At 44.6% G+C, this 23,765-nt stretch overlaps 1 protein-coding gene and 1 long non-coding RNA gene across 5 annotated transcripts in view; one reads left to right on the forward strand and one right to left on the reverse strand.

The window, feature by feature from the left end:
• LOC110521812 (low-density lipoprotein receptor-related protein 8) overlaps nt 1-23,765 on the reverse strand; it is a 261,008-nt gene that overhangs the window by 82,796 nt on the left and 154,447 nt on the right. For all 4 annotated transcript variants that reach the window (XM_036968636.2, XM_036968637.2, XM_036968635.2 and 1 more), the window contains exon 4: nt 2,730-2,858. In XM_036968636.2, coding sequence (XP_036824531.1) covers nt 2,730-2,858 — 129 coding nt within the window. The remainder of the gene's footprint in view (nt 1-2,729; nt 2,859-23,765) is intronic.
• LOC149984015 (uncharacterized) lies at nt 4,586-18,048 on the forward strand. Its single transcript, XR_016495270.1, has 3 exons — nt 4,586-4,653; nt 6,423-6,517; nt 17,908-18,048. It is a non-coding gene; the product is annotated as an uncharacterized LOC149984015 (long non-coding RNA).

Genomic DNA, 23,765 nt, shown 5'->3' on the forward strand with positions numbered 1-23,765 from the left:
CCAAAGAGTCATATCCTGCTGTGACTGGAGACCACATTTGAGTCTCTTCTTTAGCCATCTCTCCGCATGTGTGTCGACAGATAGAGGGACGGGATAGAGGGGTTAGAGACCGAGGTCAAAGTCAAGATCATCGACCCCCCCCCCCCCCAGCTTCAAATACATTCTCAGTTTGTGTTGGTCGATTTGGCGTCTGTTCAGCTAAACATAGGGTATGGCAAAGTGGGGTATGGGGGATTTTTTTAATTTAATTTGAGCTCGTTTACTGCATTTCTATACAATTTTACCCCAGCCATGAATTATTATCGCAATACTAGGTTTAAAGGTCTGTGGAACATCATATACAATGTCAAATACTACTCAACCTCATCATAAATTTACTTTTTACTTGTGGAACGGTGCAACATGAAATAGATGCATACTACACGCTATCAAGTCACAACATGGCCGATTTGAAATGCCGGCATCCTATAGGCGGAGTTTCACGTTTGGGGAAGCAATTTTTTCACCAATAAAATTGCACCTTTATAATAAAGGATTGCATACATTTACAGTATCATTGCATTTTGCAGGCTAATGTAAGATAGGCTACTATTCCTAATGTGATGAGTAGATGGCATTGTCATAATTTAGGCTAATAATATAAGTCAATTACTGTGAGCAAAACAGACAGTTCTGAACAATGCATTAACAACGCATGCCTGAGTAACATAAGAGTAGGCCTAATCAGAGACATTTATTATTTTTCTTTTTTTGCAATTCTACTATATGATTGGAGACAAGCGACATATTTCGTAATACGACACAAATTAGTAGCCTACTCTGCTGACACTGTCAAACAGATCAGTAAAAACAACTTGGCCTTGAATGCAACCATCTCATCGAGGCTTATGGGAAGGGGAGACACAAATTGTACAATATGACTTCCATCTAGCCTGGAGGAGGACATTTTTTCCAGTGGTACTGACCCAATGGTAAACACAGTCAACATGCAGCACTCACTGGGGATACGGCTGATGCTCTCCGCTGGTGCCAGTAAGATAGGCTACCGTTCGCTCAATTGTGAGTTGCACATTTTGATAACTAGCTACAGATTAGTATTTCATTTGTCTTCTCTTTTCAGCAATAGCCATTTGCTTTCTAAACTGTGTTTTGCCTACGATTGTATTTGGAAATATTGGGATAGGCCTAGACCTATTTAAACTGCTTTTCACGGCGCTGTAACTCAACAATCAGCTATTTGGTAGAGGCTATTTGCTGCGCGCGCTGCCCAAATTGCGACCTTAAAAACAATCCACAGCTCATTTAGAAAAGAAGCTCATAGTCCTCTGTGGCCAAATCATGCACATTGGTATAGTATTTTTTATTATTTTATTCATTACTGCATAAGCACGAGCAATGATATACAGTCAGGTCCATAAATATTTGGACATTGACCAAGTTATTATTATCTTAGCTGTTTACCACAGCACATTGGAGTTGAAATGAACTAATGAATATGAGCTGAAAGTGCAGAGATGTAAAAAGTAATTGGACAATTGGCTGCTCAGCTGTTCCATGGCCAGGTGTGTGTTATTCCCTCATTAGTTAATTCACAAGCAGATAAAAGGTCTAGAGTTGATTTCAAGTGTGGCATTTGCATTTGGAATCTGTTGCTGTTAACCCTCAATATGAAGTCCAAAGAGCTGTCACTGCCAGTGAATCAAGCCATCATTAGGCTGAAAAATCTAAACGAACTCATCAGAGAGATAGTAAAAACATTAGGTGTGGACAAATCGACTATTTGGTACATTCTTAAAAAGAAAGAATGCACTGTTGAGATCAGCAACACCAAAAGGCCCGGGAAGACCACGGAAAACAACTGTGGTGGATGGCAGAATAATTATTTATCTGGTGAAGGGGGGGATATGTCTAAGTGGTTGTAATTCCTACACCGGTCATACATTAATTGACAAAACCATTCAATTAAAAATTATAGTCTACACTTAAAGTGCATCTTGACTTTCTTTCCAAAACCATTGTGGTGGCGGACAGAGACAAAACGATGCAAATTGTGTCACTGTCTAAATACTGACTGTAGCTCATTTTGGCAAATGTCATTACATTTACTTTAGAGGAAGCTTATCTTCCCCTAGCCTATAGAACGCGCCGCCTATGCCGACGTCAAGGTGAAAGTAACTGGTGCATAAAACACCTCAGTATGTGAGATTCCACACGGACAGGTAGACAAACAGGTAGACAGACAGGAAGACAGGAAGACAGACAGGAAGACAGACAGGAAGACAGACATTTCAACCTCAGACAAACCTGCCCTACTTATGAGCTGCTGTAGTAACCTGCATTTCCCACTCACCCGGTGTCAGGGAGAATTGATCAAGGAAATGTCAGTGGGGGAAACAGCTATGAGGTCTTTGAAGGTTCTTCACACACCAACAACACTGGCAGCTGGGACACTGAGCTATAAATACCACATCTGCTATTTGCTTCAACACCTTTAGCTCAACACAAATTAGCTTCCGTCTAGAAAAACCCAAAACGATTGATTTGTAGGAACATGTGCCTCTCTTATCACTCATGCTTTCTATCAAATTGTGTTTTTTTTTTGTCTCTCATCAGAGGATCTAGTCCTTCTCCCTTTCTTTCTCATCTTGCTCTCTCTCCTCTCTCTCCTCTTTCTACCTCCCTGTCTCCCTCCCCCCTCTGTCCCTCTTCTCTCCTCCCTTCAGTCTTACCTGCGGAACACTGGTCCTCGTCTGCCCCGTTCTCACAGTCCCTCTCCCCGTCACATCGCCATGACGATGAGATGCACTTGCTGGCCGAATCCCCGCAGTCAAACTTCTCAGGTGGGCACATCTGTCGACCTATCAGTGGAGGGAGGGAGGGAGGGAGGGAGGGAGGGAGGGAGGGAGGGAGAGGGAGAGAGAGAAAGAAATGGATGGGCATGAGGGAGAGAGAGGACACAGTTAGTCAATGAAACATCCAAATAGCTCAGTTATCATGTTGCTCAAATCGATTCCCCCTCAAATGCCTGCAATTAGAGCGGGCACACAGAGTAAGACAAAGGCCAAAAACACACAGGAAAAAAAAAAAAACACACAAAGCGAAAACATACACACAAGAAGGCACATGCGCAGATCATTCCATCGAGTGAAACCATATTAAGGAAGCAGACCATTGTTTATATTCCCTAGCTAGCCCATGTGGTTCCTAGAGTTTGAAAAACACTGATGTACAATACATACATTTTGCACTTGGCTTAGACAGCAAATCCATGCTTTCCTTTCCACAAATTTGACTCCCCATCTCCCCCTCCTCCTTTCCACAAACAGCACTGCTCCTACCTCTCTCTCATTCCCCATCCTCCCTCTCTCTTCCCCCTCTGCCCACCGTTCCCAACCCTAGCCAGTATTGATGGGGGGGGGGGGAATTGATAGTTACATATCGGGATATTATTTTTGACGATATAGCATGTCATAATATTATTTTTGACGATATAGCATGTCATAATATTATTTTTGCGCAAGTTGGCTGTACCTACACTGTGTTCCTTCAGAACTTGTTCTGCATCTTATTTTTAAATAGGCAGCCAATTTGTTTTCAGCACTTTTATTTCCATGAGTGATAAACACATTTTCTCATGGCTCTCTCTTGTCCCTCTGCACCAGACATATGGTGAGTAATATATCGAATCACAAAATCACAGTATCGAATCGCAATGCATATATCATGAGAATTGCAATCCATATCGTATTGGCACCTAAGTATCGTGATACTATCGTATTGTTATGTCCCTGGCAATTTCTAGCCCTACTAGCAAGAATAGGCCCAATGGGACTATATCCTAGATTACACACTACCACCCTCCCTCCTCTCTGTCTGCACTCCCTGCTTCCCAGTCCCAGCCAAAGAGGGCCCACTGGGACTATATATTAGATTACATTACGCCCAGTGTCAAACGTTTCTCCATCAATTATACATGTTGTACTGTCACTGCCTGGCAACCCGCAATAGCAACCCCCCCAGATCAATATACACAGCAAATAATGGAGGCATTACAGCAGTTACTAACATTTTACTTGAAAAGAGCAGCTTTAACAATTTTGGGAATTAAGTAACTAATTCTGACCACTAGAGTCGGAGGTAAAACAGAGTTCATTTGAAAAAATGTGTTTAAGTATTGCTTGTCAATGTATTCCCGCCCACTGATTTGCATTTAAGTTTCGATTTTGCCGCCGCTGATATTTCCTTCCTCGCATTCGCCTCAGACGGACACTGGCAGAAGTAGGCTTTGCATTCAGGTAAGTTATATGGTTTTGAAATTCAGATTTGGCCTAAGTCAACCATTTGCCAATAGTTAGTTTCAAGCCAAATATTCATTACCTAGCAGGCAATCAGCAGTGGAGGCTGGTGGGAGGAGCTATAGGAGGACGGGATCATTGTAATGGCTGGAATGGAATCAATGGAACGTCTGAAACACATTAAACATACAGAAACCACGTTTGACTCCGTTCCATGAATTCCATTCCCGTCTTCCTATAGCGCCTCTCACCATCCTCCATTGGTCGATCGGTATAAAAAACAAGCTAGGCTTGGCGCCATTCTCAAAGCGTAGCTAGCTAGCTTATAGTTTTAGGTCAGTTTGACAGAATGGACAAGGTAGGTACTTGAAGAGGCTAAATTCCTTATTTTGAATAAAGCAATAACCGTGTGGCAATTCGGCACCAAATGTTTTGTAAAGTTGCCATAGCAAATAGCTAAAGTTATCTAACCATTAGCTACCAGGTTAACTTAGCTACAGAAACTAGCTAACATTAGTTAACGTTACCTAGCTAACTAATAGCTAATGTTAGGTAGCTTGGCCATCTAGCAAGCTAACGTTTGCAAACTAGAATCAATATAGAACAATGAGGGTTAAAAAAACATATTTTCTAGAATAGTGAACCAGAATGCAGGTTATACTGTGTTAAGGTCAGTCATTCATTCTAGTATACTCAATACTTTAGCTGACATAAGTGTTGATTCTATGGCTAGCTAGATGGCTACTTAGCTAACTAATAGCATTAGCTAGATGGCTACCAAAGCCACACATCTAAGCTAGCTACATAGTTAACCTAAATCTGCATTTGGTTTGAGTATTCAGCAATGGATGTGTGCCTGGGTAACTATGATGTTAACTGTCAGCTGTAGATACTTTTCCAGAATTTGTCAAGGCTTATATGCGTGCCTTGTGCGTGCTACAGAAGCTAGAGTCAAATGTGGTGCGTGCCTCGTGTATGTTTACCAAATATGGAGTTAATCAGCGCAGCAAAGCCGGGGAGAATGCAGGGAATAACGTTACATCTTTCAGTTGACGGGATTTTATGTAACCAATGAAATGTTAGAAAGCTAGCTAGGTGTTTATCTCTATCTCCTATGCTGAAATCCACACACAATATGCAAATGTTATGCATGCAACCGTTCGACTTTGCTTGTGCCTCGATCACACCGATCTTGGCATTGCATTTTGGCACACCAGAAGTACATTCATTCCTAATGGAACACTTGCCTTGCAGCATTGCTTTGCAGATGCAGTTACGGTGCGTTCTGTTAGGTGCATACATTTGGATTATTGAATGTATGCATCACACTGTACGCGTAGACGGCTTGACAGGAATGGTAGGTGAATGTTGAACTTTTGTTGCACACATATTAAGATAATGCTGTTTTACCATTTTGCACATAGACACTGTCGGTGTGATGAGGTGTTCATTTTGAGGCTGTCATAGTCCGTAAGTTAGTGTGAATATCAACATCGTGTCCAGCGTTGTTCATAAGGCTACATATGTTTTTTTTTTAAAGAATGTATTGGCTGTGTTTTATATAGGCTGTGTTAGGGTAGTGCTGACTATTTTAGATGTGACATTTGTCCAGGGAGATAAACATTGGGTTGTTATTTTACTGAAATGCACATGGTCCCTTTTTTTTAGCTGGATCTTTGTAGATTTGAGTCATACACACTCATGTGTTCTCTACTCTGACTACTAATCCACAGATCAAAATACCTAGCTAGTTATTTCATTAATCACTCTTTTTCTGTGGATTTTATATGTTGCATTACCGCCACCAACTAGACTGGAGTGTGGACCTCTCATCTTTCAATCACACATGTGGGTATACAGTATGCTTGTAAAAATCAATGAGTAGATGGGAGAACCAAGTTCTATTTTAGAGCCTGGCTACGCAAACGCCTGCATGAGCAGTTTGGATGAAATGATTGAATAACATGTACAGTTGAAGTCGGAAGTTTACATACACTTAGGTTGGAGAGATTAACTCGTTTTTCAAGCATTCCACACATATCTTGTTAACAAACTATAGTTTTGGCAAGTCGGTTAGAACATCTACTTTGTGCATGACACAAGTCATTTTCCAACAATTGTTTACAGATTATTTCACTGTATCACAATTCCAGTGGGTCAGAAGTTTACAGACTGTAACGGCCGTCTGTGGTGGAAGAAGGTGAGGACCAATGCACAGCGTGGTAAGTGTCCATATTTTTAATAAAGAAATTGAACACTGAACAAAAACAACAAAGTGAACGAACGAAACCGAAACAGGTGCAGAATACAAACACTCAACAGAAAATAATCACCTACAACTCAAGGGTGAAAACAGGCTGCCTATACTAACACAAAGACACAACAAAAGAACTAAGGTCAGAACGTGACACATACATGAAGTTGACTGTGCCTTTAAACAGCTTGGAAAATTACAGAAAATTACAGTGCCTTGCGAAAGTATTTGGCCCCCTTGAACTTTGCACCCTTTTGCCACATTTCAGGCTTCAAACATAAAGATATAAAACTGTATTTTTTTGTGAAGAATCAACAACAAGTGGGACACAATCATGAAGTGGAACGACATTTATTGGATATTTCAAACTTTTTTAACAAATCAAAAACTGAAACATTGGGCGTGCAAAATTATTCAGCCCCTTTACTTTCAGTGCAGCAAACTCTCTCCAGAAGTTCAGTGAGGATCTCTGAATGATCCAATGTTGACCTAAATGACTAATGATGATAAATACAATCCACCTGTGTGTAATCAAGTCTCCGTATAAATGCACCTGCACTGTGATAGTCTCAGAGGTACGTTAAAAGCGCAGAGAGCATCATGAAGAACAAGGAACACACCAGGCAGGTCCGAGATACTGTTGTGAAGAAGTTTAAAGCCGGATTTGGATACAAAAAGATTTCCCAAGCTTTAAACATCCCAAGGAGCACTGTGCAAGCGATAATATTGAAATGGAAGGAGTATCAGACCACTGCAAAGACCTGGCCGTCCCTCTAAACTTTCAGCTCATACAAGGAGAAGACTGATCAGAGATGCAGCCAAGAGGCCCATGATCACTCTGGATGAACTGCAGAGATCTACAGCTGAGGTGGGAGACTCTGTCCATAGGACAACAATCAGTCGTATATTGCACAAATCTGGCCTTTATGGAAGAGTGGCAAGAAGAAAGCCATTTCTTAAAGATATCCATAAAAAGTGTTGTTTAAAGTTTGCCACAAGCCACCTGGGAGACACACCAAACATGTGGAAGAAGGTGCTCTGGTCAGATGAAACCAAAATTGAACTTTTTGGCAACAATGCAAAACGTTATGTTTGGCGTAAAAGCAACACAGCTCATCACCCTGAACACACCATACCCACTGTCAAACATGGTGGTGGCAGCATCATGGTTTGGGCCTGCTTTTCTTCAGCAGGGACAGGGAAGATGGTTAAAATTGATGGGAAGATGGATGGAGCCAAATACAGGACCATTCTGGAAGAAAACCTGATGGAGTCTGCAAAAGACCTGAGACTGGGACGGAGATTTGTCTTCCAACAAGACAATGATTGTCACGACTTCTACCGAGGGTAACTTCTCTCCCTGTTCGGGCGGCGCTCGGCGCTCGGCGTCGCCGGTCTACTAGCCACTACCGATCCCTTTTTCTTTTTCTGGTTGTTTTGTCTGTGTTCCTTTTCACACCTGGTTTTCAATTGCTTTGATTTCTGTGGGTATATAGGGCAGCTGTTACCTGCCGTAATTCGTGCAGGATTAGACTTGTGTGTATTGCGTTCGATGGTATTTGATGTTTGTTGTTTTTTTCGCATTTACGCACGTGTATGTAAAGTGTCAGAACTGTGTTAGTTCCTCCGTGTGTTTGCACGATTATTCGAGAGCGTAGTTTTGGGATTTTTGTTCTGTGCCATTTGCATTGCTGGACTATTATTAAACACGCTCCTCAGACATCCCTGCTCTCCTGCGCCTGACTCCTACACCTCTCACCAAGACGCATGTTATCACAGAATCCTGCACCAATATAATTATGGAGTCAGCAGGAGCGGACGCACTTCCAGGGTCCGTGGAGGAGCGAGTTCAACACCACACGGCAGTGTTACACCGACTGGGGACCGCCATGGATCAGGTGATGGCGACGATGGAGAGATGGGAGAGAGGTGGCCTTCCCACACCGTTATCAGCTACACCCCAACCAGTACCACTACCCTCTCCTTCATTGCCTGAGCACAGTGGAATTCGACTCGCCCTCCCGAGGGAGTATGATGGGACGGCGGCCGGGTGCCAGGGCTTCTTACTCCAGATGGACCTATACCTGGCGACTGTTCGTCCGGCTCCTTCGGGGGGTGAGAGCGTGAACGCCCTCGTCTCCTGCCTCGCAGGTAAAGCCCTGGAGTGGGCCAACGCGGTGTGGAACGATCCTGACTCGGCGAGGGACCACAACCCAGAGTTCACCCGCCGCTTTCGGGCCGTGTTTGATCACCCACCTGAGGGTCGAGCGGCGGGTGAACGGCTGTTCCATCTGAGGCAGGAGAGGAGGAGTGCTCAGGACTTTGCTCTAGAGTTCCGGACCTTGGCCGCTGGCGCGGGATGGAACGACAGGGCCTTGATCGATCACTATAGGTGTAGTTTGCGTGAGGACGTCCGTAGGGAGCTGGCCTGTAGAGACACCACCCTGTCCTTGGACCAATTGATCGACATGTCCATTCGGTTGGACAACTTGCTGGCGACCCGCGGACGTCCAGATCGGGCTCTGTCAGTTCCATCTCCCAGCTCCACCACTCCAACACCCATGGAGCTAGGAGGTGCTTCAGCGAGGGCGACCGGAGGAGGGGGCCTTTCCTGTGCCAGCTGTGGTCGCAGAGGGCACACTGCTGACCGGTGCTGGGGGGGTCCCCCCGGGAGTCGAGACGCCAGGCCGAGCACTGCCCGGACACCTCAGGTGAGTCGGCACCAGGCTCACCCAGAGCCCCCTGTTGGTCACATGTATGTATGGATTGTTTTTCCAAAATTTTCCCCTCTTTCCCGGCATAAGGCGCTAGTAGATTCAGGCGCGGCGGGGAACAGGTTAGGGATTCCCCTTGTTCAGCTGGATAAACCCTTCCCAGTGCACGCCTTAGATAGCCGACCATTAGGGTCAGGGCTAGTCAGGGAGGCCACGGCTCCACTGGATATGGTTACGCAGGAGGGTCATGAGGAGAGAATTAGTCTCTTCCTCATTGATTCTCCTGCGTTTCCGGTGGTGTTGGGGATCCCCTGGTTGGCCTGTCACAACCCCAGGATTTCGTGGCAACAGAGGGCTCTACAGGGGTGGTCGGAGGAGTGCTCAGGCAGGTGTGTAGGAGTTTCCATCGGTGCTACAACGGTGGAGAGTCCAGACCAAGTCTCCACCGTGCACATTCCCTCAGAATATGCCGATTTGGCTATCGCCTTCTGTAAAAAGAAGGCAACCCAATTACCACCTCATCGACGAGGGGATTGTGCGATAAATCTCCTGGTAGGCGCTGCACTTCCCAGGAGTCACGTGTATCCCCTGTCACAGGAGGAGACGGTGGCTATGGAGACATACATATCGGAATCTCTGGGGCAGGGGTTCATTCAGCCCTCCATCTCACCTGCCTCCTCGAGTTTCTTTTTTGTGAAGAAGAAGGAGGGTGGTCTGCGTCCGTGCATTGACTATAGAGGTCTAAATTCCATCACGGTGGGGTATAGTTACCCGCTACCTCTCATTGCCACGGCGATTGAGTCATTTCACGGAGCACGGTTTTTCACAAAACTGGATCTCAGGAGTGCATATAACTTGGTGCGTATCCGGAAGGGAGATGAGTGGAAGACGGCGTTTAGTACCACATCCGGCCATTATGAGTACCTCGTCATGCCGTACGGTTTGAAGAATGCTCCAGCAGTCTTCCAATCTTTTGTGGATGAGATTCTCAGGGATCTGCACGGTCAGGGTGTGGTGGTTTACATCGATGATATTCTGGTCTATTCCGCTACACGGGCCGCGCATGTGTCTCTGGTGCGCAGGGTACTTGGGAGACTGTTGGAGCATGACCTGTACGTCAAGGCTGAGAAATGCTCGTTCTTCCAACAGGCCGTCTCCTTCCTTGGATATCGCATTTCCACATCGGGGTTGGTGATGGAGGATGACCGCATTGCAGCCGTGAGTAATTGGCCGACTCCAACCACGGTAAAGGAGGTGCAGCGGTTCTTAGGGTTTGCCAACTACTACCGGAGGTTTATCCGGGGTTTTGGGCAGGTGGCTGCGCCCATTACGTCACTGCTGAAGGGGGGGCCGACGCGTCTGGGGTGGTCGGCTGAGGCGGACAGGGCTTTTGGTCGCCTGAAGGCTCTTTTTACCTCGGCTCCCGTGCTGGCGCATCCGGACCCCTCTTTGGCATTTATAGTGGAGGTGGACGCATCCGAGGCTGGGGTTGGAGCCGTGCTCTCCCAGCTCTCGGGTGCGCCACCGAAGCTCCGCCCCTGTGCTTTCTTTTCTCAGAAGCTCAGCCCGGCGGAGCGAAACTATGACGTGGGGGATCGGGAGCTGCTAGCTGTTGTCAGAGCCCTGAAGGTGTGGAGACATTGGCTTGAGGGGGCCCAGCACCCTTTCCTCATCTGGACTGACCACCGTAATCTAGAGTACATTCGGGCAGCGAGGAGACTGAACCCTCGTCAGGCAAGGTGGGCCATGTTTTTCACCCGATTTAGGTTTACCATCTCCTATAGACCAGGCTCCCAGAACACTAAGGCAGACGCACTGTCCCGACTATATGATACGGAGGAGCGGGCCATTGATCCTGCGCCCATCCTCCCGGCTTCTTGTCTAGTGGCACCTGTAAGGTGGGAGGTGGACGCAGACATCGAGCGAGCATCGCGTGTTGAGCCCACTCCACCACAATGTCCAGCGGGACGGGTGTATGTTCCGCTGGAGGTTAGAGACAGGTTAATTTGGTGGGCTCACACATCCCCCTCCTCTGGTCATCCGGGGATTGGGAGGACGGTGCGATGTCTTAGTGGGAAGTACTGGTGGACCACTTTAGCCAAGGACGTGAGGGTTTATGTGTCCTCCTGCTCAGTGTGCGCTCAGTGCAAGGCTCCTAGGCACCTGCCCAGAGGGAAGTTACAACCCCTTCCCGTTCCACAGCGGCCTTGGTCACACCTGTCGGTTGACTTCTTGACCGATCTGCCACCGTCACAGGGCAACACCACAATCCTGGTCGTTGTGGATCAGTTTTCTAAGTCCTGTCGTCTCCTCCCTTTGCCCGGTCTCCCTACGGCCCTACAGACGGCGGAGGCCCTGTTTACTCACGTCTTCCGGCACTACGGGGTGCCTGAGGATATTGTTTCTGATCGGGGTCCCCAGTTCACGTCCAGGGTGTGGAAGGCATTCATGGAACGTTTGGGGGTCTCGGTCAGCCTGACCTCTGGGTTTCACCCCGAGAGTAATGGGCAGGTGGAAAGAGTGAACCAGGATGTGGGTAGGTTTCTGCGGTCGTATTGCCAGGACCGGCCAGGGGAGTGGGCGAAGTACATCCCCTGGGCGGAGATGGCCCAGAACTCACTCCCCCACTCCTCTACGAACCTGTCGCCCTTCCAATGTGTGTTGGGCTATCAGCCGGTCCTGGTACCATGGCATCAGAGCCAGACCGAGGCTCCTGCGGTGGACGATTGGGTGAAACGCTCAAGGGAAACCTGGGAGGCCGCCCATGGGTACCTTAAACGGGCCGAAGCACGGCAGAAGGCCAGTGCCGACCGCCATCGCAGTGAGGCCCCGGTGTACACACCGGGGGACCGGGTCTGGCTCTCGACCCGAAACCTGCCCCTCCACCTGCCCTGCCGGAAGCTGGGTCCGCGGTTTGTGGGGCCATTCAAAGTCCTGAGGAGAATAAACGAGGTGTGTTATAGGTTACAGCTCCCCCCGTATTACCGTATTAACCCCTCGTTTCATGTGTCTCTCCTCAGGCCGGTGGTGGCTGGTCCGCTTCAAGAAGATGAGGTGCGGGAGGTCCCTCCGCCCCCCCTGGACATCGGGGGGGCGCCGGCGTATGCAGTTCGGTCCATACTGGACTCGAGGCGTCGGGGGGGTCTTCAGTACCTCGTGGACTGGGAGGGGTACGGTCCGGAGGAGAGATGCTGGGTGCCGGTGGAGGACGTACTGGATCCTCCTATGCTAAGGGAGTTTCACCGCCTCCATCCGGATCGCCCTGCGCCTCGTCCTCCGGGTCGTCCTCGAGGCCGGCGTCGTCGCGCTGCGGGAGCCGCGCGTCAGGGGGGGGGTACTGTCACGACTTCTACCGAGGGTAACTTCTCTCCCTGTTCGGGCAGCGCTCGGCGCTCGGCGTCGCCGGTCTACTAGCCACTACCGATCCCTTTTTCTTTTTCTGGTTGTTTTGTCTGTGTTCCTTTTCACACCTGGTTTTCAATTGCTTTGATTTCTGTGGGTATATAGGGCAGCTGTTACCTGCCGTAATTCGTGCAGGATTAGACTTGTGTGTATTGCGTTCGATGGTATTTGATGTTTGTTGTTTTTTAACACGCTCCTCAGACATCCCTGCTCTCCTGCGCCTGACTCCTACACCTCTCACCAAGACGCATGTTATCACAATGATCCAAAACATAAAGCAAAATCTACAATGGAATGGTTCAAAAATAAACATATCCAGGTGTTAGAATGGCCAAGTCAAAGTCCAGACCTGAATCCAATCGAGAATCTGTGGAAAGAACTGAAAACTGCTGTTCACAAATGCTCTCCATCCAACCTCACTGAGCTCGAGCTGTTTTGCAAGGAGGAATGGGAAAAAAATTCAGTCTCTCGATGTGCAAAACTGATAGAGACATACCCCAAGCGACTTACAGCTGTAATCACAGCAAAAGGTGGCACTACAAAGTATTAACTTAAGGGGGCTGAATAATTTTGCACGCCCAATTTTTCAGTTTTTGATTTGTTAAAAAAGTTTGAAATATCCAATAAATGTCGTTCCACTTCATGATTGTGTCCCACTTGTTGTTGATTCTTCACAAAAAAATAATGTTTTATATCTTTATGTTTGAAGCCTGAAATGTGGCAAAAGGTCGCAAAGTTCAAGGGGGACGAATACTTTTGCAAGGCACTGTATGTCATGGCTTTAGAAGCAATTGACATCACTTGAGTCAATTGGAGGTGTACCTGTGGATGTATTTCAAGGCCTAGCTTCAAATTTAGTGCCTCTTTGCTTGACATCATGGGAAAATCAAAAGTAATTAGGCAAGACCTCAGAAAAAAAATTGTAAACCTCCACAAGTCTGTTTCATTCTTGGGAGCAATTTCCAAATGCCTGAAGGTACCACGTTCATCTGTACAAACAATGGTACGCAAGTATAAACACCATGGGACCACGCAGCCGTCATACCGCTCAGGAAGGAGACGCGTTCTGTCTCCTAGAGTTGAACGTACTTTGGTGCGAAAAGTGCAAATCAATCCAAGAACAACAGCAAAGGACCTTGTGGAGATGCTGGAGGGAACAGGTACAAAAGTATCTACAGTTGAAGTCGGAAGTTTACATACATACACATTGGCCAAATACATTTAAGCTCAGTTTTTCACAATTCCTGACATTTAATCCTAGTAAAATGTCCCTGTCTTAGGTCAGTTAGGATCACCACTTTATTTTAAGAATGTGAAATGTAGGAGAGTGATTTATTTCAGCTTTTATTTCTTTCATCACATTCCCAATGGGTCAGAAGTTTACATGCACTCAATTAATATTTGGTATTATTGCCTTTAAATTGTTTAACTTGGGTCAAACGTTGTAGCCTTCCACAAGCTTCCCAAAATAAGTTGGGTGAATTTTGGCCCATTCCTCCTGACAGAGCTGGTGTAACTGAGTCAGGTTCGTAGGCCTCTTGCTCGCACACGCCTTTTCAGTTCTGCCCACAGATTTTCTATAGGATTGAGGTAAGGGCTTTGTGATGGCCACTCCAATACTTTGACTTTGTTGTCGTTAAGCCATTTTGCCACAACTTTGGAAGTATGCTTGGGGTCATTGTCCATTTGGAAGGCCCATTTGCAACCAAGCTTTAACTTCCTGACTGATGTCTTGAGATGTTGCTTCAATATAACCACAACATTTTCCTTCCTCATGACGCCTTCTATTTTGGGAAGTGCACCAGTCCCTCCTGCAGCAAAGCACCCACACAACATGATGCTGCCACTCCCGTGCTTCACGGTTGGGATGGTGTTCAGCTTGCAAGCTTTTTCCTCCAATCATAATTATGGCCAAACAGCTCTATTTTTGTTTCAGCAGACATTTCTCCAAAAAGTACAATCTTTGTCCCCATGTGCAGTTGCAAACAGTAGTCTGGCTTTTTTTTTTATGGTGGATTTGGAGCAGTGGCTTCTTCCTTGCTGAGTGGCCTTTCAGGTTATGTCGATTATAGGACTTATTGTGGGAAGCTTGTGGAAGACTACCTGAAACATTTGATCCAAGTTAAACAATTTAAAAGCAATATGCTCAATTAGTATTTGGTAGCATGTGAACTTCTGACCCACTGGGAATGTGATGAAAGAAATAAAATCAGAAATAAATCACTCTCTAACTATTATTCTGACATTTCACATTCTTAAAATTGTGGTGATCCCAACTGACCTAAGACATAGAATTTTCACGAGGATTAAATGTCAGGAATTGTGAAACTGAGTTTAAATGTAGGTTGCTAAGGTGTATGTAAACTTCCGACTTCAACTGTATGTGTAAAAACAAATTGGAACACGGCCGGTTTGGTCAGTACATAACAGTGAGCCAAATGTCACTTTGTTTAATGTCTTTCAAGTTGTCAAGAAATGCACGCTGCCTACCGTAGCCTTAAAAGTCTACAAGGACTCTGAGACAGAAGTACATGAAGAAGTGTTGGAGTGTTTTCTTCAGAAACCAGACCTTGTGTGCTAAAAATGTGTTTACCCAATAAACTAGTCCTGATGGTGAGTTATTTGTCTACAGTACAGAGATGTGACCAATGTATTCGTTCGTACAATCCTAGCTAGCACAAATTATACGACACACTTCTGTCCTGAGTCCAGCAGGCCGGATCTAATCCTGCTGGCCCAGTTCTGCCACCCAGATCCAGACGGAGGTCTGCTGTTTGCAGGGATGGTACATTAAACGCGAGCCCCTAACCCCCGTCCCCCAAAGCCTGCGGGTGGTTACGGCTGAGATATTTAAATGCCAAACACACTTTTGGGAGGGGGGGGATTGTGCCTGGGGTCTAAGGTTTGGAGGGATGGAGTCACACGTTACACATTCTGTGGCATGTCACAGATCACATCAGGCCCCATTTAATTGTATGTCATCTCTCAACATCCCATATAGAATTGTAGCTTAATGATCTCCTAACAGATTATTTGAACCCGACTAATATGGGGTTTTAGTGCATGGCTAACAAACATATTTTTAAGGACAGATATGTAATTTCGTTGTATTGTCCCTGTAGAATTGTTGAGAACAGAGACTATTGATTTATTCATGTGATCGGAAGATTCTATTAACTATTCTGCAAGATGCAAGCTACTCCATGGACGTTGGTGATTCATCCGACGCTGACACTGTTGACACAAAGTCCTAACAAAAAAAGGAAAGCTGAGGAAGAGTAAAGTAAGCCTTTCTTTATTTGCTCTGACTTATCTTCCTGAGGTCCCATCTTTGTGATGTTGGGTTGGCCTACTCCTGGAGAGTAACTATGTATGTAGGCCTTTTCCTGTCCTGCTCTTACCCACTAAAATCATATTGGAAGATCCTAATGTGCAGTTTAGTGATATACTGTAGCCAGGTGTTGGAACAGGGCTGAAACCAATCCTTGCACAGTAGCTGTCCGGGAAAATGGCTGGCTACCACTGAGCTTTTTCTCAATTTGTCTCGTGTCCTCGTCATTCTTCTCAAAACCAAGTACAGGAGAATTAATTATGAGAGGAAAATTAGGTCTTATTATCAAATTCAATTTGAAAAGGAAAGCGAGGAAACAAGCAAAAAATGTATTGACAAAGAACCCTGGTGTTTATTGTTTATTTTTTATTCATGTATTTAACTAGGCAAGTCAGTTAAGAACAAACTCTTATTTACAATGATAGCCTAGGAACAGCGGGTTAATTGACTTGTTCAGGGGCTAATTACCTTGTCAGTTTAGGGATTCAATCTAGCAACCTTTTGGTTGCTTTTCCAATGCTCTAACCACTAGGCTACCTGCTGCCCCAGGGTCAGTGTCTGTGCTTTTTGCTAGATGATTGAGGTCATTCTCCAGAGCAAAGCTAAGGGATGGGAAAGGATCATGAACTTGACTGACCACACCAGATGTGATATGATCAAGATATTGGTTGCAAATATGGCAGAGGATAATCTAGTTTTAAATGCATTAAGATCAATGTTTTGCCTTCATGTATTATTGCCAGTCTAGTAATTTCATGTTTTGGGTTCCGAACAAGTCCCCCACGACATATGAAGTAGGCATATGCAAGAGCAATTAGTTTCCTTGTTCCCATACCTGGCTGACCACCAAAAGCAAAACTGACTATGTGAGTACGAAATAAATCTGGGTTCCAAATCACTCCCTACCACTTCCCCTTAGCACTAACCCTTTGTTTGCTGATTTTTGAAGGGTGTGGATAGGTGTAAGCAGTGTAGTCATAAAGCTTTCACCTTATGGATCTGCACACATTGAAAGGGTTGAAGTGTCAAGGGAAAGCGGTAGGGAGTGGATTGGGATGGGCTCTAAGACAAAAAAATGTTTTTATGGTTTTGCCGTTTCTAAAGGCACAATCTGACGATAGTGAAACTGCCGCTGCAACAACACTAGATGTTCAAATGATTAAGCACAGGATTTTTCGAAGCCTTTCCAGATTCTAACATACACCAGTGACACTTGCCATGGAGACTGAACCACCTGCAAAAAGAGGCTGCAGGAGGAAGAGTAAAGTTCCCTCGTAGATCACTAACAGGGGGGTCAGCTGGTTGGCATGCGTAACTCTTTTATTTGTGTTTATGGTTTGTGCTCTGTAGTTTTACTGTATTATTACATATATATATTTATATATATATATATATATATATATATATATATATATATATATATATATATATATATATATATATATATATATATATATATATATATATATATATATATATGTGTGTGTGCACAAAACATTATGAACATTTGTCTTTCCATGACACAGCTTTCACCTGGTCAGTCAGTCTATGATATATTCAGTACCAGTCAAATGTTTGGACACCTACTAATTCAAGGGTTTTTCTTTATTTTTACTCTTTTCTACATTGTAGAATAATAGTGAAGACCTCAAAACTATGAAATAATGCATATGGAATGATGTAGTAACCAGAAAGTGTTTTAAAAAAATCTAAATATATTTGAGATTCTTCATAGTTGCCATCATTTGCCTTGATGACAGCTTTGCACATATACTAGGTGCTCGGTTGCAGGCATGCGAGGGAGTGCTCACAAGGGAGTGAGACTTTTTTTCTCACCATTCAGTGTAATGGGGATTGGTTGGACTGTTTATACCATTGTGTGTTCCTGTCCTTTTTTATCTTTGGTTGAAGGTGGACCAGCTGCTGACAGAGACCCCTTCACGGACGAACACTGGCTGAGTGAAGAAGGGCAGAGTCGAAAGGCCATCGCGCCGATGAAAGACACATCTGATGAAGCCACCGTAAAAGAAAAGATGGAGCTGAACCTCTGCCTACCGCCAAAAAGTAGTCCATGACCCACGGAACTCCTCCGATATAGTCCAGGAATGGTATGTACGAAATGGACTCTGTCAACTGTGTAGAATGCATGTGTGATAACGTATGAATGTAATGTTGATGTATTGTGTTTTTTCCCCAAAGCATGACACGTTGCAGGGTGGCCATTGCCAGAGTTATTACCCTTCAAAGGGTAACAGCTCTGGCAACGGCAGGACCGACAGTGACTTTGTGTGTCTTGCCTGTAGATTGAGCAAGATTTTGGACTGATGTTTGACCCAACTTCCGGCAACAAAAAAAATCCTGAAAACTGTGCCTACTGTCTTCAAACAGAAGGTCATGCCGTGCAGAGCCATGGACTCACACCAACAGCCGAGCTTCGGGACCTGATACACAACACCGAGTCCACAGCTGAGGTGGTTAAAATGGCAGACATGCCACTTCCCACTGCAATGTGAAGTTCTAGTACGTGCATGTGGGAGGCAGAGGTTGTGGTTGAAATGGAAGTGGGTAAAATCTCAGGTGAAGCTGGTTGATTTGAACCCGCACCAGCACTGGGAGACATGTTCTGAAAGTTTTCCCAATGTCAGAATCCTCATTTGTTTTCTAGGTTGGGACACTGACATGTCGTCCATACTTTTCCTTGTCCATCTTCTGCCTCCCTCTGCTCAAGGCCACAACAAGCAGGGAAAGATGTAAGCGAGACACACAGCTGAACGTCTTGTGAAGCTCATTAAAGTCTGGTTACAATTCAACACAAATTAGTTATAGACAAATTGTGTTGCTGAATCCTGACCCCCACCCCTTCACCCCCCAAGTGTACAAAGATTTACCCCAGCAAAGAGCACTATGATCAACTCTACTGCTGTAACAGCTCTTACTAGTTAAACTACCATGACTGTGGCAGTATAACACTAATACATATTATAATCACTACTGTCTGGCTTGTGAGACTTATAGTAGATGTTCTAACAGTATATTAGTTAGTGTCTTATAGGCAGGGACCAGCATCTGGATGTCATCACCAGAAGTCAACAGCAATATCTGCTTGCCGTGGGTACCCAGAGAACGATCATTCACGCCTACTTCATCGCGATTGACAAACATCCGGTACCTGGCTCACCGTGCTGTTTTTGATGAGCTTTTCAAAGCTCACTTTGTATTCGGTACCTCATACAGTCAGGGTCTGGCAAACATGTACACTTTTCTACAAACGACATTGACATTGATACAACTAACGGCGAATCCCAGGGTAGCAGAGCTGAGGGCCAGAATGTTGCATTCAACAGATCTGTTTAAAATAGACATATTTGGGTGTTTTTTTGCTGTTGCAAATGCCGCCAAGCAAATGCCATTAGCCTTGTAAAACATCTGACGTTAATTCATGGTCATTGTCCAGGGAAATCTCTACATTTTAAAAAGTGTAGTCAGGTTGGATGTTCACGTGTATTTGGCACTTTGTCTGGATTTACAAAGCATCTTAACAAGGCACATGAAGAGCTTACCGAAGCAGTTTCTGATAATGATGGTGGAGGTCCCTCTACCGCCGCTAACAGTTTTGCAGTTAACAATTTTGGTGATATGCCAGCACCAAGCTCACATTGTGATTCAGCTCTGTATAATAAGAGTATTGTAGATAATTGTGCCGCAACAATAGATCAACTCAAAGCAGCAGGATTTGGTGACTCCGCAATGAACAGTTTAGTCAGTTCCATGGAAGAGAGTTGATGACATCCAGAGTAAAGCTAAAGAGTCAGTGAAGTAGTGTCTGTCTTTACAGGAAACTGGCAACAATGATCAAACAGTAGGTGTAAAATATAAACGCCACATACAACAATTTCAACCATTTTACTGAGTTACAGTTCTTATAAGGAAATCAGTCAATTGAAATAAATTCATTAGGCCCTAATCTATGGATTTCACATGACTGGGCAGGAGTGAAGCCATGGGTGGCCTGGGAGGGCATAGGCCCACCCTCTGGGGAGCCAGCCCCAGCCAATCAGAATTAATTTTCTCCACAAAACGGCTTTATTACAGACAAATACTCCTCAGTTTAATCAGATGTCCGGGTGGTTGGTCTCAGATTACCCCGCAGGTGAAGAAGCCGGATGTGGAGGTCCTGGGCTGGTGTGGTTACACGTGGTCTGAGGTTGTGAGGCCGGTTGGACATAATGCCAAATTCTCTAAAACAATGTTGGAAACTGCTTATGGTAGAGAAATTAACATTCACTTCTTTGGCAACAGCTCTGGTGGACATTCCTGCAGTCAGCAGTCCAATTGCACGCTCCCTCAAAACTTGAGACATCTTTGTCATTGTGTTGTATGACAAAACTGCACATTTTAGAGTGGCCTTTTAATGCCCCCAGCACAAGGTGCACCTGTGTAAAGATCATGCGGTTTAATCAGCTTCTTGATATGCCACACCTGTCAGAAGGATGGATTATCTTGGCAAAGGATAAATGTTCACTGACAAGGATGTAAACAGAAGTAAGCTTTTTTGTGTGTATGGAAAAATTCTGGGATCTTTCATTTCAGCTCATGCAACATGGGACCAACACTTTCTATGTTGCATTTATATTTTTGTTCAGTATAGATCAGTGTTTTGAGCAAATTAAAAATCTATTTTGCAGACATTAGTCTATTTACAAAAATGCACACATAAATGTAATGTTGCAGCTTGTGGATGGTTCCAAAGAAAGTCTACTTTATGACCTAAGTGATGGATCTTTCTTCCAAAACCATGCTCTGTTCTCAAAAGAGAAATGTGCAATGAAAATGTAGCTCTTCTATGATCACTCCGTTAATCCTCTTGGATCGAAGCGTGGCATACATAAATCGGGTGCCATTTACTTTCGGCATGGTTAATACCTGGCTGGCGCCCGAACGAAAATCTTTCTTTAACCCTCTCTAATAAATACCGCTACAACCTTAAGAAATGTCTCTCCAAAGTGCAATTCCTCTCTGCTCAATAGTTACCTGGCATCTCTATTTCATACTCAAGATACTCAAGAAACCCATAGGTTTCGCTCACTACTTGACCCAATTGTATGAGATGGAATTAAAGTTCACTTGCACAATCACCAAATTCATAGAACTATTGTCCAAGTAACAGGTGACAACCTTGCTGTTCATGGTTTATTTGGTGTTCTGGAATATTTTAGTGGAATATATTGCTGCCATTTGTCTTGCTGAAGAAGTCGACTTTCAGAGACAGTTTAGTGAAGACAGTCCCAAGATAGTATTGTGAACTAAAGGGATGCATGTGGAAATTCATTAGAGTACTTTCATATAAGTGAGAATTTGTCAGTTGATGTCATGCATGACATCTTGGAGGGTGCTGGGCGATATGAGTTGAAATTGCTACTACAGCACTTGCGAACCAAGCATTTAACGAATAAATTGTACATGTGAATTCAGGGCTTCAACTATGGTTTTATGGAAAGAAACAACAGGCAGTGAAGTTACTTCAGGGTAACAGTGATTTGGGCTTCCATATCATTGAGTCTTGGTGTCTACTATGCAATACACCACTTATCTTTGGTGACTTGGTTTGTCCAAATGATCAACACTGGCATTTTCTGCTTTTTTTTTGCTTCAAATAGTCAACACTGTATTTTCTCGAGTTTTCAGATGGTATTAAAGTCTATTTGAAGCACTGTATTTTCTAGTTTTCAAATGGTATTAAAGTCTATTTGAAGCACTTGATTGCACAACACCACACACTGTTAAAGCAATTGTTTCCTGGATGAGGTTGTTTCCCAAGCATAATTTTATGGTGTATTATCCGCAATCTATTCAGAAAATCGGGCCAATTCTCTCCATAGCTGGTGTATGTGTAACGAAGCAAAACACTTTCACACATTCAGAGACTTGTCCCAAAGCAACTCCTGCGTTGTCTTGGCTGTATGCTTAGGGTCATTGTCCTTTTGGAAGGTGAACCTTCACCCTGCTTTGGAGCAGGTTTTCATCAAGGATCTCTCTCTGAACTTTGCTCCGTTCATCTTTGCCTCGATCCTGACGAGTCTCCCAGTCCTTGCTGCTGAATAACATCCCCACAGCATGATGCTGCCACCACCATGCTTCACTGTAGGGATGGTGCCATGTTTCCGCCAGACGTGAAGCTTGGCATTCAGGCCAAATAGTTCAATCTTGGCTTCATCAGACCAGACAATCTTGTTTCTCATGGTCTGAGAGTCTTTAGGTGCCTTTTGGCAACACCAAGCAGGGGTGTTGTGCATTTTACTTAGGAGTGGCTTCTGTCTGGCCACTCTTCCATAAAGCCCTTTTTGGTGGATTGCTGCAGATGGTAGTCCTTCTGGAAAGTTCTCCCTCCACAGAAGAACTTGGGAGCTCTGTCAGAGTGACCATCGGGTTCTTGGTCACCTCCATGACCTAAGCCCTTCTACAACGATTGCTCAGTTTGGCAAGAGTCTTGGTGGTTCCAAACTACTTCCATTTAAGAATGGAGACCACAGCGTTCTTGGTGACCTTCAATTCTGCAGAAATGTTTTGGTACCCTTCCCCAGATATGTGCCTCGACATAATCCTGTCTCAGAGCTGTACAAACAATTAATTCGACCTCGTGGCTTGGTTTTTGCTCTGACATGCACTGTAAACTGTGGGACCTCATATAGACAAGTGTGTGTGCCTTTCCAAATAATGTCCAATCAATTGCTGCACCTGTGCAGTGACGTTCCCCATCCAACTTGACAGAGCTTCAATGGATCTGCAGAGAAAAATGGGAGAAACTCCCCAAATACAGGTGTGCCAAGCTTGTAGCGTCATACCCAAGAAGACACAAGGCTGTAATCACTGCCAAAGGTGCTTCAACAAAGTACTGAGTAAATGGTTTGAATACTTACATAAAAGTGATATTTCAGTTTTGTATTTTTAATACACTTGCAAAAATGTTTTTAAAAATGTATGCTTTTTTTTTTTTTTTTTTTGCTTTGTCATTATGGGGTATTGTGTGTCGATTGAAAAAAAAAAACTATTGTAGAATAAGGCTGAAGCATAACAAAATGTGGAAAAAGTCAAGGGGTCTGAATACTTTCCGAATGCACTGTATAAAGATTGGATATTTGTCCAGGATGGTTGCCTTGAATGTAATGGAAAGAGCTCATGAGATAGCAAAACACATTCCAGGTGCCTTCTTCAACTAAGGTTTTGTGTGTAAAATGGGCCAAAATTCAAGGGAACGCATACGGTTAAGATTAGTTTTTTTGCGTTAAAGTACACTGTGAGATGACAATATTTCACAAAATCCAGTCTATTCTTGTAAAAGATGACACATAACGTATGCCTGGTTACCTTTGCTTTAGACATGCACCTGTTGTACCTGACAAGAAATGGGCCCCGTGTTTTTGACGTTAATGATATTTTGTTTCACAAAGCATTCGAAATACAGATGTTCATATGGAGCTGATGATTCAAGTTTGTTTGTGGTCCAGTACTGCTTCATGTGATTTGAATTTCCACGCTTGTACACAGTACCAGAACAATTGTACATAGTAGCACATGTCATGTAGGGAGAGTATGGAACCAGAAGGCCATATGCATCTGTGGGGAGAAATTTCCCAACGGAGGCACGGGTTCTTCAATTCGTTGAAGCCCACACCTGTCCCTATTCGCTTTTGGTAATGTCTGTTCATGCTCTAGAACAGTTATTTCTCAACTGGGGGGGTTGTGACCTGGAGGATTTTAAGGGGTTTGCG

This window comes from Oncorhynchus mykiss, chromosome 4 (genome assembly GCF_057628025.1).
Source record: "Oncorhynchus mykiss isolate SJ-2025 chromosome 4, ASM5762802v1, whole genome shotgun sequence".
Lineage (NCBI taxonomy): Eukaryota > Metazoa > Chordata > Actinopteri > Salmoniformes > Salmonidae > Oncorhynchus > Oncorhynchus mykiss.